A 17,564-nucleotide genomic window follows, 5' to 3' on the forward strand; every position below is an offset into this window, starting at 1 on the left:
TTTTATTCCAAGGTGAAATGTTGGAATTTTCAACAAAAAAATCCCAGTATTAAAGGAATAAAATTAAAGATAAAGGTTGCATTTTTCAAGATGAAATATTGTAGTTTTTGCGAATAAAAAGTCATAATTTTACAGAAATAAAGTTATTTTTTTCAAGACAAATACTCACATATTTCACAATAAAAAAAAGTCTTCCTTTTCAATAAATAGCTCCAATTTTGTGATGATGCTAAATCTGACTAAATACTGACCATTTGCTATGTTATGTTTAAAGGAGTGGAATGGAGTGCCCCTTTTTGTTTTACTTGCCCCATGCGCTTAGCGTTAATGCACAGTTGGGACGGGTTTGTGCATTACCTGCCCCCAGAAGAGCTCACCTGAGCCCCCCAAACAAAGCTTTCTCGGGGTTCTACAGTTTCCTCCCACATTCCAAAAAACGTGTGAGCTTCAGGTGTGAATGCTATAAGAATATTATCTCATAATATGTGCTGCTGTCGACCAGTCCGGGTTGTACCTGGGCTATCGCCCCAAGTCAGCTGGGATGAACTCCAGCTCACCCCAAAACAAGTACTATAGAAAATGTATTGGTATATACTGTAAATGAAGTGGTGTAAAACTGCACTCCAGAATACTTTTAAGTCTTAGTCTGCATCATCATGCATGACAAGTGCAAACCACAATCTCAACATTGTTCAGGTGTACCTAATTTTGTGGCAAGCGTGATCCCTATTCACACCCATTCAAGTTCATACCTCTTTTGAGCTCATACCTGTGTGATGCAGGCCCCCGTGAACGCCACGATGACGGCGACCACGTTGACCGTGAGCTGGAACTGGAGGAACTTGGAGATGCTGTCGTAGACGTTGCGGCCCCACATCACCGCCTTGACGATGCTGCTGAAGTTGTCGTCGGTCAGGATGATGTCGGACGCCTCCTTGGCCACGTCGGTGCCGGCGATGCCCTTGGAGAGAAGCGTAAATAACACTTTACCAACCATCGATGACACATATGTTGTTTTTGTGGCCGCAGCAAATAGTAGAAGTATTCGAAACTTCCCATGACTGAATTATGTAGGTTAAAAATACCACTCTATGTCTAAGTGCCTAATCAGAGAGGGTTTTCAGTGTACAAGTGTAAAATTGTACAAAAATTGTGCCGGCATTACCAGATTAGTAGCAACCTTTTATTGCTCAGCGACTGTTTTTCTCAATGTCTTTATGTCTCAAAAGTATTCTCTGTCAATTGACTGTCTGTTGTCATACTAAAGCAGCTCCAACTACCGGAGACAAATTCCTTGTATGTTTTTTTGGACATCTTGGCAAAATAAAGATGATTCTGATTCTGATGTAACAGCGTGCGCCTAAAGTCGCATGTTATAGACATTATTTTTCTTGCCAAAAATGTTTATTAAAACCAGACAACATACATGCCATGTACTAGGAGTGCTCTATGATGTATGCAGGCTTTTAATGTACATTTTATGGGACAAAGGTTAATTTTGTTTGGAAGCAGCACCTATTATTCATGTTATGTGCAGTGACAGTCTTTAGTTAGTTTATGGATGTTAAATTGTCAAACATTTCAAATGTTTTATTTGTAGTCAGTATTCAGGGTTGTGTTTGAATGGCTACTTTGTTTTGAATAATGTCATTGCCGTTTGCCTTTCCTTTTTTGAAGTTGAAACAAAATTATTAAAATTTGATTTTTGGGGCAAATTCTGGGATTTTATTTTAAGGCCATACCGCCCAGCTGTAGAGATTTCCTAAATATGCAAAGAGGTCAAGAAGCAACTTACAACTGAATTGGTAAAAACATTCGCTTCATAAGTTGGTTTCAGAAGCAGAAATGGTTTGCTCCACCTTCTGCTCCATGTGAACGTATCATTTATCCTCAACAAATATTGTTAAACATTTAAATATTGTAAACATGTAAATATTGCTTCAAACATTTTCCTGTTTGCACAATTGCTCTTGTTTTGCTTCTGAATGTGGAAATGTTATTCAGCCGCTATTCATTTCAGGGGCGGATCTATTCTAGTTGGATAAAGGGCAGCGGGCCACCCCAAATCCTAAACTACTTGCATCATAACATTCAACAGAAAGCTGTGATAAAGCAGTTTTTTTTTCAAAAATAACAACAATATATATAAAAACAATATAAAATTTGCTTGATGCACTAGTTTTCCAGTGTGTAATGAATTCAAGTTGAAGTATGTCAAAGCGGCACTGCATTGTTCCATTTTTAAGTATACGGTCCTCAGAGGAAAAATTTGGACACACCTGATCTATGAATATACAGTATGGGGTGACTTCATGTGTGTGGAAAATGTGGGTCACCCTTCTGATATTGCCGGGTTAGTCATAGCACAATTGAGTGACACCTTATTGTCCATAACGCTGTGCACGAGCTTAATAAGAAGAGAATCAGTGCAACTCTGTACAGGGTCACGAGTGCATAACAAGGATTACGCCACGGAGACAATAGTTGGCCGAGTAACAGCTGCAGTGATGTTGCGTGTCCCCTATCTTCCACTAGGGGGAGCGCATCATCTTTAAAGAGGCAACCCCGCATACCGCAGAGGTGAAGAAGATACATCTGCAGAAGAGGAGTCAGAGCTATCTCTAGGAGGAAAATAGTTTTGGTTACCATGGCGAAGCCGACATCAGCCTTCTTCAGGGCCGGCCCGTCATTGGTCCCGTCGCCTGTCACCGCCACCACCTGCCTCTGTTCCACCATGGTGCTGTCAATAATGCCTGTCACACACATAGGAACATGTTATTTGTGCATTCGCAGTACACTACAAAAAGCAAACAGACAAAAACAATATTTTCCTTTAAGCGCTGTATGTGTTTTATAGTCGCAATTCATCCCCTTATCTTTGACCTCACTATGTTTAAAGTGTAACGTTGGAATATAACAATATTGAAGTCAGATTTTTTTTTTAAAAATAAAGTCACATGTATTGTTTTTGGTTACAAAAGTCCAAATCCATAATATCAGAACAATACAGCATTTTTTTCTAGAGTAAAGTAAATAAATGAATTTGGCTGATAATCTGATGACCCCGTTTTGAGTTTTTTTTTCTGCTAATGAAACAGCATGTTGAGCATTACTGCACCCTGCCAAATATTTTATTTGGCTTTGCAGGTGTTTTATAATGAATGCAGGGCAGTGAAAATGTATGAGTAAAAATACATTTATTTCAGTGCCAGTGGGGAAAAGCACTGCAGTGTGGCAAGTTTGTTTTAATAATCAAAACAGAGTAAATCATTGGTTAGCAAAATTGATGTGAATATTTGTATTTTGGGGGAATAAAGTAAAAAAAAATAGATAAAAGTTAAATTCTTGAATTAAAAAAGTTTTTTTTTCAAGAAAAAAGCCTAAATATGACTATAAAAAATAGTCAAAAAGGTGTAACGTAACGATTCGAGAATAATGTCATCACACATTTTATTTCGATAAAAAGTTTTAATTTTATATTAAAAAAAGCTGTAATATTACAAGTCTTTTTTTCCCTTCTTTTTTAAATACAGTTGCATGCTATAACCCAGTAGAGCTCTGAGATCGACAGACTCAGGTCAAATAGTGGAGCAAAGAGTCCAAAGCAAACATGGTGAAGCAGCATTTAGCTATTATGCTCCACACAAATGGAATAAGTTGCCAACAGAAGTGATGGCCGCCCCAAATGGGCATGTTTTTAAGCCAGGTTAAAAACTCTTCTTTTTTTATCATGCTTCTTAGAGCATTTCCACTTTAAAATGATATTTCTTGCACTGAATGCTGTTTTAATTGTCTTTTTATTTTTTTTCTCTTTGTTGTAAATGTTTATAAGCCGTTTTTTTCTTTGTTTTTAAATGCTTTTAATCATGTGAAGCATTTTGCGTTAACTTGTGTATGAAATGCGCTATATAAATAAATTTGCTTTGCTTTGCTATAAATGAACTTGGCTCATAATCTTAAATAGTGCTGTTTTATGTAATGATTTTTGTGCCAATGAAACAGCATGGTGTGCATGATAGCACCATGCCAAACATTTTATTGGTCTTTTTAGGTGTTTTATAATTAATGCAGAGTAGTGAAAATTGATGAGTATAAATGAACTTGGCTGTTTTGTGCCAAGGAATAAAAGCATGTTTGGAATGACTGAATCGTGCTTTTTTTTTTTTTTTTTTTTTTTTTTTTAAATGGTTTTATAATCAATCCAGAGCAAAAAATTTGGTCCGTGTATGCATGTCTCTCTGTGCCAAGGAAACAGCATGACAGGCATGACAGCAGCATCTGTAACATTTTCGCCCCACCCATCCTCCCCTACCCTGTGGTTTCCACCTGGCAACAAGTGATGGCCCAAGATGAATGCGTAATTACCTTTAACCAGTGTGTGTTTGTCAGTCGGAGAGGATCTGGCCAGGACGCGCAGTTTCGGCCAAACCTTATCAATCCGCTCCTGCTCCACCTGAACACAAGCGCATAACGAGCGAGTGAGGTCTTGTTTTCTCAACGTCCACTCTCCCACTCTCAGGCAGCGGCGTACCTCTCCTTTCTCATTGCGGATCCTCCTGTTGAACTCCTTGCCGTCGATGCAGAGGAAGTCCTCTCCGGGATGGATGATGCCACACTTGATGGCGATGGCCCTCGCCGTGTTTATGTTGTCCCCGGTCACCATGCGCACGGTGATGCCCGCACGCTGGCACTTCTGAATGGCGTCCGGCACCTACAGAAACGCACAAACAACAGAGATGTCAATTTTCTGTGTTCCTAATTAACAATATTGTTGGGAATCTGATCACATTGAGTGTGTTTACAACTAGAGGTGCAACAACTAATCAATTATCAAATTGATCACTAACGATTTCTTTTATAGCAGGTTTAGAGACCTGGTTTAACCTAAAATTGTAAAATTGTTTAACTTAAAAGTGTCCAATACTTGGAATTCAGTCTCTCAACAGTAAATATTAATAATATATATTAGGGCTGGGGGGAAAAAAATAATTGGCTATGGTGACCAAAAATTGGCAATAAAAATTATGATCACTGTTCCCCTAGGGAAAATTCCTACAGAATCGCACCTGCAGAAGCGCACAAACAACAGAGATGTCAATTTTCGCTGTTTGTAAGTTCACAATATTGTTTCGAATATGATCACATTTTGTGCATTTACAACTAGAGGTGGAACGATCAATCAATTATTGATCAAATCACATTTATCAATAATGATTTTTTGATAGCAGGTTTAGAAACCTTGTTTAACGTAAAATTGTAAAATTGTTGAACTTCAAATTGTCCAAATCCTGGGAATTTCTGCCTCTCAATAGTAGATATGAATAATATACAGTATATTAGGGCAGTTAAGTCGAAATTGGTCGACGCAAAGATTTCTGCCTCAAAGCAATAAAAATGATGATCACTGTTCCCATAGGGAAAACTCTCTTCACGTACACGTTCAAGTACACAATGTGCAGTAAGCAGTGCACACTGTTCTTCTCTGCTGCCTGTGTGTGATCATGTGAAGTCGAACAGCACTGCGGATCCATGGGGAGATATTATGTATGGAGATGGATGCACACGAGAAGCCAGCATGTCCTCTTCTCTGGCAAAGGTCAGTGTGGGCGAGCTGTGCTCTCCAAACCCACACATCCACAAACACAGAGGCGGACCTATGCATAAGTTTGACTCGCGAGTCACTTGGGCATGTTCCACATACTTTTTTTATTTTTATTTTTTAACGCATAGGAGCTCAACCTGAAATCAGAGAAATCCACCAGCGCAATTATGTGGCTGAGGAAAATCAAACCTCTCGTGCATGAGCGGATTACACCGGATGAACGATGTGTAATATTTTGATATCATTTCATCCTTCTGGAAATTCTACACGCTCACATCCGTTTTCATCACTCACATGACTTTAATGCTTTGGACTTTGGAGACTTCAAACTCGAAATTCCAATATCAAATGCTGAGAAATGCCACTATCACTAAGCTGAAACACCAATAAAGAACTGAATTAAGAACAATAGGATATATACTGTAAATGGGCACTTTTTGTGTGTTTACTTTCAGCATTATTATTTGAAGTACAGCATAATAATAATCACCATTTAAAAACTGTAAACAGTACAGCTATCTGTGTCTTGTTTACTGTGGGCTGCCCCTTGAAAAACTGTAAACATAATTAATACAGCTACCACAATTTGGTGATGCGCTTCTTGAATTAAAATACCAAAGTTACATAAAGAGTGGCCCTGGGCGTTTATTTACACATCTGCAAATGGGGGAATTTTTTTTGAATAGGATGTAACAATGTTAACAGTTAAAGGAGAGGATTTTGATGGAGAAAAGTTGGAATAGTGGTGAACGTGGTTTTTACATCATGCTATTAATTCACAAGACACTTTCACAAGGATTTCTTTGAGGAGGTATTTTCTACTGTTGATTGTATTTCTTTTCTTAATTTTAACTGTGCAACCTACTAACAACAAACACAAAAAAGTATTTCCCACATTTACATCTATGGACAATATTTCAGTTTTCAACGAACCTACAATGCATGTTTTTGGAATGTGGTGGGAGGAATCCGGAGTACCAGGAGAAAACCCACCCTAGCACAGGGAGAACATGCAAACGCCACACAGGGAGGCAGGAGCCGAACTTCGAACCATTAACATCTTGAATGTGATGCAGACATGCTAACCACTACACCACCTTGCTGCCTGTTGGATTTATCTCACCAAACATTATAATGAATAAACACAAAAGGAATGAAGACGTTGGTCATTTTACTCATGAGGAGGGCGCATGGGAGATTGTTCAGGTTACAGCCTCTCAACACGCTCTAAACAATCTCCCCCGTCGCTCCTACATTTATTTGAAAATAGGAGGGTTCTACAAGACATAATGTTCTAAGCATTAAGACACAACACAAAACATAGGAACAGACGACACCTGTCCCGTCCCCGACCACATCCGATCACGTCCTTGGTCAAGGCGCCCTTCCATCAAATGTTGCTGAGTCATCTTCTTGAAGGCGAGACATCTTTCTATCTAAATATTGTCCATAATACTAATGCAAGCTACTAATGCAAAATACTAATGCAAGCTACTAATGCAAAATACTAATGCAAGCTAAGCAAATAAATGATAACTACTAAAATATATCTAACACTGCCCTACAATGTGCATGAAGACAAAAACAAAAAAAAGCATTGATCTTTTTAACCAAAGCCAAAGAGGCTCTTGCTGTTCCATATTTTTCTCATCTGTCTAATTCTCAATCCTGCTGTCTGTTTTGCTCGACTTCTGGTCTCCATGTCCCCCAGTCATCGGGGCGAAGTGGTGAAGCAAAAAGCACAACATGGGTGCAAAACAGTGATTGTCTGTAACAGCAATTACACTCTGCTCAGCCAACATTGTCATAGACTCCTGAGGTAATTCTTCTTATTATATTTTCTGTCAAGTGTTTTCTTCTTCTTCTTTATTTATTTTTTCCCATCTCTAACGTCCTTTCTCGGGCAGCCCTGCAGGCTAGCCGCTCATCAAAACGAGCTATCTATTTAATTGAAAAAGAAGACGAGCAGAGGGGCCGGAAAAGCGGAGGTCTGAGAGTGAGGCGGGGTGTTTGGAAACAGGATGAAAAGAAGAGGCTTAATAATGCAACATGGCTTTCCTGTACCTGCACGAGAGACGCCAAACAAGGTCAGATGTCCCACTGCACACAGATACCTTCCTCATGCACAGCACTGCTTCTCATCTCTCTTATGAGTAGTTTATTTGCACATGATCAATATCCATCCATCTTCTGCACTGCTTGTCCTGTTCAGGGTCATGTAAAGAAACCTAACTGTGCTGACTTTGGCTAAAAGAACCCTGGACTGGTCACGAGTCAAGGATCAGTGGATGGCTGGATAGACACATTCAAGACTTCAAGACTGTACACTCAGCGACAAGAAAAAGCACAGGAAATAAATGCTACATATTTTAAATATATCGTTGTTGTCATAAGAAAACCTCATGTCCAAATATGGTCAATTTAATATTTTTTTCACAAATGGATACGATCGGTCTGTCCCCACGCTGTATGTTATTTTTACACTGAAAATAGCTTGAGAACCAATGTATTAACTCTCTTGAATGCTTGAACTGTCTGCCAAATGTTGGAAAACTCTGCTTTATCCCTCACGCTGCGCCTCAAGATTAAAAGTCTAGATGTTTTTTGTTTTGTTTGTTTTTTTACGATAACTTGTGAAAATGTTTATGTTAGATTTGAGTAAGCCTGTTTTGTTCAAAATCGCTAGCTGTAAAGCTTCAGCGCAGAGGGAAGCGGTCAGCCACAGAGGTAAATTGCGTACAGATTTATTTCCTCCTATTACACTGCTTAGTCAGCTCGTCGTTTTATCCATTGCATCACACATGGCTCCAAGACCTTTGAAAAAGAGTTTGGGAAGATGATGTAACTACAGTGGTTTGCTTTTGTGAAGTATTACAGGCTTTTTGTGTGGTCCGAGCTCGGTGTGAGCGCAGACTTTGATGTGGACGGCTGGTGCTGGCACCGTCATTGTAATCAATGACAGAATAATACATTTGCAATTTCTTAGCGTATTACATTAGCGATTTAACATGTCTTTTTTTGGGGGGTGGTGTTGTGTTGATGTTAGTGCGCAATATAAAATATAATAACAACTTCAATGATGCAGTATTTGGTAACTCAAGCGAGATGGCTTTTTTTTTTTTTTTCTAAAAAGTAGGGATTTTGGAGATGCGAGGGTTCTATCAGACATACAGCGACAATATAGTGTCCATAAAGTCTGTTAAAAATTGTTTAAAATTAACTAAAAAAACAAAGACAAATATATACAAATTATAATGTATAACATTTAAGGAGTAGATATTGAATAGTTTTTGCCTCATTTAATACTGTCAGCCATTTCCTGTATTGCCAGCCATTTTAAGAGCATTTTGACTGAGCTTTCAAGGCCCACGGAAAATTGTGTTCTGTGACAATAAAATAAATGAATCTACCAAAAGAAAGAGGAGATTCTTCTTTCACCAGACAAAAAAAAAAAGTTTTTTTCCAGCTTTTTCCTCTTTAGTAATCAGCTGTAGAACATGACAGTTTCACCCAAAACACTGGTTTCTGATCAAAAGGCAGAGAAAACAAGCTTTTTGTGAAAAGAAACGTCAAACAGATAAGTGACATTAATATATATTTTTTTGCTTTTGTGACAACTCAAACTATATATAAAAAAAACAAGAATGACAAAGGGCTTTTGATGGCAAAGTAATAATTTAGTCACAGATATAAAACTAAGAAAAGCACCGCGAGCGATGCTGAGTCATCGCACGGCTCGAGTTGAATGTCTGTGGCTTTTTTAGATGCCGTTTGCCATTCACTCCATGAACTGCATCATCTTCTCTCATGATCACAACACACATTTTCGATCTCCTACCGTGACAAATTTCATTTCATTTCTGCAGCAATAGTCCATACAGGAAATGCAAGAAGACATTTGTCTGTGCATAGACTATCGAATCCAATCGATCAGCAATGTTGTTTGTATGTTTGTAAAATAGAGTGCTGAGTTGTAATGTTGACTTTTAATCCGATTTAATATTAATTAATATTGAAGCCGTAATGTATTAATGATTATGGAGTAATCATTATGTTGTGCAATTGAACAGTATGCAATTCTTTTGATCCTATTACATAATGTACTGCAATAACTATTCTGCGGTAATGTTCTTGTTCTAATTTTAAAAATATGGAAATTCAGACAATTTGTCCTAGAAGTGAATTTATGCAGGTTGGCAGCTCAGCAGTCACAGCCATACATGTAATTTGACTAATAATTGGCATAATATATTTGTCAGTGTTTCGGTTTACGCCAATAATATTAATTTAAGGGCATCACTACTACGGAGTTGTGGATGCTGTCTTAAAATCTCCATAAGAACGTTTTTAGGAAAATCTCAAATGTCCAGTGCATCCATCCATAAAACAAAGTACAAGGGCAAGACTTTCGATTATGATGTTTGTGGCGACCTCTTACAGCGTCTTTTTGTCGCTGCTGATTTGAGAGCATTTCGGTCCATTTCCCAGTCCAGGTCTTTCTTAGTTATTCTGTATTCGTTTTTATTTCCAAGAAGCAAAGAAACACTGACGATAACGGTATCAAAGGATGATGCGAACCGTAACCATGGTAACTGAACTGCACATGTACAGTAACTACCGTGAAAGGGAGACAGGGAGACTAGTGGACCCGCATCCCAGAGAAAATATATAATTTACACGAAGAAAGGTAGTTTAGTTACCAGATAACAAAATAACTACATTGACAGCACACCCCTTGGACGACGCAGAAACAAATCTTGAACGATCTAAACGTGATTGGCCGGTCAGAGTGTGCATTTTAATCAATAATAGTGCAGCATTTGAGGAGCCCTCATCGGAGGCACAACTGCACACAGTATCAAGCTAAATAAAAAAATTTTAAATAACAAAAAAAAAAAAAACAGCAATGTAGGCGACGGGAAGCTCCCTTATTTAAGGCTCAAAGTAAGGTGCCACATTTTATCTGAGGGGAAACATAAGACAGCAAGAAAAATAGTAATACAACAGTACAACAATATAACAGTAATACTGCAGCATCCAAAGCTACGGCACAGCCACGGTTCAAGTGGGAAAATGCAAAAAAAAAAAACATGCTGAATTGAATTCATCAGTCTGAACAAGACACGTTAACAAATAACAGATTTAATTGAGACGAGAGTGAAGGCAGCAAGAAAAGAGAGAGTGACAGCAAAGGAGAGACTGTGGAGTCAATACTGCACGGTCCACAATTAAGGCACAGGAAGACGGTAAGCGGGAAAGTACAAAAAAACGTGCCAATTGAATGGGTCAGTCTGGACAAGACATGCCAACAAATAGATTTTTTTTTTAGAGGAGACTTAGAGCACCAAGCAAACGGAGCGTTTCAGCAGAGTGGAGACGGCGGAGTATTGATGTGTCCAGAGCTATGGCACAAGAAACAGGGCAAGCGGGAAGCTACAAAACCGAAGACAGAACAAGACATGGGAAAAAATAACAGATTTTATTCAAACTGAAACTGAGGGCAGAAAGAAAACAGAGCAGTGCAGCAAAGTGAAGATTGTGGAGTCTAAAACTTCAGTGCCCAGTGCTATGGCACAAGAAACAGGGCAAGCAGGAAGCAACAAAAACCGTGCTGCATTGAGCGAACAAGACATGCTAACAAATAACAGATTTCTATTGAGAGGAGACGAAGTGCGTCGAGAAAACGGGCCGTTACGGCAAAGCGGAAACTGTGGAGTGTAATACTGACTGAAGTGTCCAGAGCTAGGACAAAGCAACAGGGCAAGCAGGAAAGTGGACTTTATTGGACTTTAGCTGTCATGTGGGCTCAAGCCAAGTTGGATTGGCCTACAACTGTCGAACAACCACAACAGAACAACAACAACGAAGCGATCCATCATCTCGCCACCAACGCATCACCAACCAACCGCGTCCTACCTCTGGCCTGACGGGGTCTTCGATCCCGACGACGCAAATGGCCGTGAGGTCGCTGAGGATGTTGCTTTCGTCATCCCAGTCGGGCTCGGGTTCGCAGGGGAAATCGCGGTACGCCACGCAGATGGTCCTCAGGCCGTCGCAGGCCATGGGCTCGATCACCTTCTTCACCATCTCGTCCTTGTCCCGTGGACGGAAAACCCGTGGCTCGCCCACCTCGCTCAGAATGTGGTTGCATCTGTGGGTTATAACAAAGAAGTTGAAAATCCACGATTGACGGTTATCAGCCAATATAGCTGATATCGGCCAACATATCGGATGTCAGTTTTTTTTTGGTCCCTAAAATCTGTATCGGTGTCAGGCTCTACTGGCAGCACTGTTGTTACAAAAAAATTTGTAAAAATAGAGGCCTTGCACAGTATTCAAGACAATCCTACGTTAAGTGGATTATTATTCATGAAAATGGCGTAAGTGTTCCCATGGACTGATTTGTGATGACTCCAGGTTTCTCTAAATAGTCGCCCCACCCCACCCCATCTGCACTTGTGTTGATAATCTTGCTTACTTTTTGAGGACAATCTCGGACGCTCCCTTGCTGTACATGCGGAAGCTCCCGTCGGGCAGTTTGACGACGGTGCTCATGGATTTCCGCACCGAGTTGAAGGTGTACACTTTGTAGAGCTTCTCCTCTGGGATCAGGTTCCTGATTGGCTGGTAATCTCGCTTCAGGTCCAGCACCAATCCCAGCAGGCCGCATTCCGTCTTGTTGCCCACCTGTTTCGGCAAACCGCCTTCCTTATCCGGGGGCTGCGGAGATGCAAGAAGAGAGGTTTTGAGTGTTTGTGTTCTGACTGAGCAAAGCAAAGCAAATTTATTCACATAGCGCATTTCATACACAAGATAACTCAATGTGCCAAGATGCTTTTTTTAATACATGTTCCCTTTCAGCCGGCACCGAAGCGCAAATCTCATTAATATCAACATCACACGCACGTTACTGTCCTTTTAGGCAAGCCGCTTCGCACATTTGTTCATCTCAAGATCACATTAGGATAGCGAGCAATGCTGTCATTCAGACTCATTTATCATCAAGAAAGCCTGCTTTAACCTTCCTGGTCTGTTTTTTTTCTTTGCTGGACAAAAAAATGCATGCATGTGTAATCATAAAAATAGAAATAAATACCCCCCAAAAAATTTTACCTGTTTTAAAGATATTTTTCCTCGCGTTTTAAACTTTATAACAGGTCAATTTAACCTACAACATAAGAGTAGACGTAAACAACCAAAGCTACAGGCTGACAAAAACAAAAAATACAATCATGAGCTGGCTTGGCAAAACAAAGTGAAATAGAGGAAGTGTAATTAAATCTTTCAACGAAAAACTTTGGTAAAAAGAAATAAGCAGTGAAAATACAAGAGAATCAAAGTGAGGAACCTTTAAGTACAAATAGCTTTAAATACAATAACATAATTATCAGTCAGGGATTATAGCTAATACTGATAAATGTTTTAAAACGTTTTTATTTTATTATATTTAAATTCTAAAATGTATTAATTTGAAACAATGTGATCCCTGTAGCAGTTTGTACTAATTTCTTTAACTACATGTTTTACGTATTTCACCACACATACGTGTATATATATTGCCGAGACGGCGTAGTACAAAGTTACGTGATTTTGGTCCCTGCTCTACAAAGCAGCCGGTGTGGATGAGGCCAATTGTTCCATCCGTTCATTAGCTAAAGACAGACAGCGTCTCACTGATGTAATTATCGCTCATTAGGAGACTGCCTTCATTTGTTTTGTTTTTAAACCACACACTCACTGTAAAGTCTTCATCTTGCCCCACAGTTGATCATAAACCAGATACTGTATGTCCAATGGTGAACACGGGCCAGTACTGATTGGATTTTTAAATAATTGATAACATTTTATTAGATTTTTTTCTTGGCTGGTGGCAGCTGCTGGGAGGCAACCATGTAAATACGGCCGCAGTGAAATGAATCAACATTCATTATTATTCCTTCCTGGAAAGTCCAAATATTGAGTTGCTCTTTTTCTTTTCTTTATGCTGGGATCCAGTAGTCTTTGTGGATTTTTTTTTTTCAGCAATAAAACAAGCAGCTCACTTCAGCTGAAGACCAGCAACATTAAACTAGGGTCGAAGTTAATTTTGATTAATCAATTACAGATAAATAACGCATACAAAAAGTGAGAGAGAGAGAGAGAGAGAGAGAGAGAGAGAGAGAGCGAGAGCGAGAGAGAGAGAGAGAGAGAGAGAGAGAGAGAGAGAGAGAGGAAGCATTAGCGCTGGTTATGAAGGAATGTTAACTCACGATTGAAGAAGCTTGGGCACATTGATTAACCCGTTGGATGGATTTGGATTTTCTTTTTTAAAAGTGGCTGATGAAAGCGTGGAGAAGACATGATTGTGTACAAGTTGTGAACGACGTTTGCTGAATGCAAAACATTGTCGAGAGCACGGAAAGCGGAGCTAATGTTAGCGTCAACTTTTGTAAGGCTAATTTGTGTGGCTGAAAGAGGAGAAGAAATATACTTTGAGGTATTGAACAGCCAATTGGTATGATGTTATTAAATCAAATTGCCGTGGTTTATATTGCAACAGCACTTTTGCGCAGTGCTTGTGTTTACAAAGAGTAATATTTGGCCTTTTATTCACTATTTTAAATATTTACATTCTTTTGTCAAAATATCCCAAGTATCAACAGTTATAGTACTTTTTAGCCTGTCTGAAATCAGTCTGACTCATGCGACAGGTCACCCCGCCCCCTCCAGGTGTGGACGGCTTTCGTTACCATGACAACTCGGGGTGCAGTGACTTGTCAAGCCCGATAAAGACAGTAAGAACTTGGATTGTACAATATTTTGACTCGCGGAGGTAGCAATTCATCCCCATGCCGCTGAAATACACTTATTAATTAGTAAGTAAGCGGATCCGTGCATGTGGCGCATGCAGCAGACACATCGAGAATAAATGCTTACGAATTGATTGGACGCATTTTTGGAAATTGGCAGCTCACTAAATACTTCACTGGTTGTGACCCACCATTTTTTCAATTCCCATACTAAGTATAAACACCACCGACACAGAAAAGGAGGTTGAAGATTTCCAGGCAAAAGGTCCATACAGTTTCTGGCAATATTTATTCGCCTGTATACAAGGGGAAAAATGCTGGATTTTCAACTCTGATGCTGCACTTTTGCCGGGTCTCTGTGAAAGAGGCTTTGTGAGATTGGGCCGAGGTTGAAGTACAATGGATACTGCATCGCTGGCACCGAGAGGCCGACGCTGGCACGACCGGGCTACCGTTGGCCTGTTTCGGGGGCCGCTCGGGCTGAGGACCAGCTGCCCTCTCCCTGGTCTTCGGGTGTTCCCGCGGGCAAGGACATATGCCAGAGGGAGTGCTGGCAACCTTGCTTCCTGTTCCACACGAGGCTCTCCCTAATCCACGCCTCCTGTTCCTTCCACTTTTCTCCTTCTTCTCAATCTTCTCATTCACTCCCCTCCCTCTCAATGAGCTTCTTCTCTTGCGCGCTATCCCTTTCTTCTCGACAAGCGCCCCCCACCCCCTTCCCTCTCGATGATGATACGGTAGCTATTTGCTTGAGTTGTGCAGGCCAACTGGGCTGAAGCCCGGAGGTGCGCTGGAGGGCACTAAGGCGTTCTCGCAGTTAATGATGAGGACACTCGTCACTCGAGTGCAGTCTGACAAACTCGAATAGTATCGTGTCACCATCTTGTCAGACTCTCCTTGCTCTAGATCCCGATTTTCTCCCACACGGCCTCCCCATTTCAGGCAGTCCTTTATCAGGGCAAGGAACAGTAAATTGTATATAGGTGTTGTAAATTCACTCAAACTATTTGAAAAATAAAATAAAACGTCCAAAATTAAAAGAAAAACACAAAAATGTTTAAAAATAAAATGTATCTGCAAAAAATGTTTGAAATACAAAACTGAGAAATAAAAAGTCAACAAATAAATTTAAATATTTTAAACATTTAAACTAACAAATTTCCAGTAAAACATTTAAAAATAAAAGAAAACTGTTAAAGTAAAACAAGCATAGGCAACTGATTTGAAAATAAACCAGTCAAAATAAAAACAAATATTTGATAAGATTGTTAAATAAAGTTGAACTATTTAAAAAATAAACAGAACATGTTAAAATGCCGAAAAATACCTATTCCAAAATTTAAACGAGCAAAACAAATTTAATATCAGTAACATAAAACATCTTAAAGACACATTTTGAAAAGAACATTAAAACAACAAAACAAACAACTAAATAAAAATAAAATAAACCACACACAAAAATAGAATTAAGCATTTTATGCCAAAACAACATTTTTTATGTTTTTCATTTTGTTATCATTTGGAAATTACATTGTACATACACACATAGTTTTTGTGTAGCTTTTCCAGTGTAAAAATCAATGTCCTTTGGCAAATTGGATCTATTCCTTTTCTTTTTTTGTTTTAATTACTGTTTGTTCTGATTATTTTTGTGAACACAAAATGGCATCTTACTTTAAAACTCTAATTTTTATTTCAGTTAACAAACATTTTTTTTTCAAATATAGTTTTCATTGTGGCATTCATTTTCATAAACAACAATAACCTTGCTACAACAATATAGTAAAGCCTCACCGACCACAAGATTATGTACACCTATACAATCATAACATTTTTTTTTTTTTAATTGTATTATGATGATGATGATTATTATTCTTATTATTTACTTTTTAGGAGAATGGGGATCACACTTTATGCTAGACCGGTTTTTCTGTGCAACCGGAGAGTTTTATATACTTCCTCTGTGGTTGTTTATATTATGATTGATTTTATTGGAAAATAAAGTCAGCCAGAATGAGGTCTGACAGTGGACAGACACGGACAAAAATAGAAAACAGAAAGAAAGTAAAAAAAAAAAAAAAAAAAATGAATGGCACAAATGTCCATAGAATCTCTTATCAGATAAACAATAAACCCCTGTCACGAAAGACAGATCTTTGTATCCATTATGCATCCTGTGTCCAAACATTTTCCTCTACTGCAGTCAAAAATAACCTCCCCAGAGATGCTTCTAAAAGATAAGTGGATTCATATTGTGCGTAAAAAGAGGAAAAAAGCAATTATATAAACATCACTTTCACCGTGAAGATGCAGCACAGTCCCTGCGGGCCAATCATGAGAAAATTCAGCTGAATAATATCTGAACTAGTCCTATTTCATTAAATATGTCTGCTTAGTGTCCCTTTAGGCTCGACTGATTATCGCCAAACAAACCGTGGATGAGTAATAACGGCGTGGGCTTATATATCACAATGGTTCATGATTAGGAATTCTATTACCAGTGGCACCGGACAGCCCAGAAACAGTGGAAGTGTGGAATTCGCAGTGACGGGTGTGAGTGGGGGGAAAGGCGGGGATGCGATGAAGCTCTCAAGAAAGTGTCGATGATAATGATGCTCTGTCAACTCTGATGCGAAGTCGGGCTGTAGAGTCCCAAAAAGGAGGGGTGAGCAAACTATGTTAATCAGTACGTGGGGGTGGCTTCATTTACAAGACACTCCAGATGACAAATGGGGCCAAAATGAAACTCGTGCCGAGTCAAAATGAGCAATGCTTTCTAATAGAAATCACATTGTGGTGTTTTGTTTTTCTGAAATGCTGTTTATCAGCATCAGAGGCAAATTTTCACAAAGCAAATTGGCACTTGGGCTCAAGCCAAGTTTTATTAAAAAAGTATGTACCTCATATTGAATATATATCCATCCATCCATTTTCTGTACCGCTTATCCTCACTAGAGTCGCGGGCGGGTTGGAGCCTATTCCAGCTATCTTATATATATATATATATATATATATATATATATATATACACACACACACACACACACACACACGCACACAGACACACACTGCACTGCAAGGCAGCAGGAAGTGGATACCAGTTATGTAACGCCCCTTTTACACTGCACTAACCGCTTCCCAACGGCACTACTCTTTCTTGAGTAACCACTCGT

General features: G+C 39.2%; 1 protein-coding gene across 10 annotated transcripts in view; it reads right to left on the reverse strand.

The window, feature by feature from the left end:
- Positions 1 to 17,564, reverse strand: part of atp2b2 (ATPase plasma membrane Ca2+ transporting 2) — a 125,484-nt gene that overhangs the window by 18,077 nt on the left and 89,843 nt on the right. For all 10 annotated transcript variants that reach the window (XM_061687314.1, XM_061687313.1, XM_061687312.1 and 7 more), the window contains exons 13-18: positions 12,081 to 12,322; positions 11,519 to 11,753; positions 4,532 to 4,711; positions 4,366 to 4,453; positions 2,647 to 2,753; positions 770 to 961 (exon numbers count right to left, since the gene is read on the reverse strand). In XM_061687314.1, coding sequence (XP_061543298.1) covers positions 770 to 961; positions 2,647 to 2,753; positions 4,366 to 4,453; positions 4,532 to 4,711; positions 11,519 to 11,753; positions 12,081 to 12,322 — 1,044 coding nt within the window. The remainder of the gene's footprint in view (positions 1 to 769; positions 962 to 2,646; positions 2,754 to 4,365; positions 4,454 to 4,531; positions 4,712 to 11,518; positions 11,754 to 12,080; positions 12,323 to 17,564) is intronic.

This window comes from Phycodurus eques, chromosome 10 (genome assembly GCF_024500275.1).
Source record: "Phycodurus eques isolate BA_2022a chromosome 10, UOR_Pequ_1.1, whole genome shotgun sequence".
Lineage (NCBI taxonomy): Eukaryota > Metazoa > Chordata > Actinopteri > Syngnathiformes > Syngnathidae > Phycodurus > Phycodurus eques.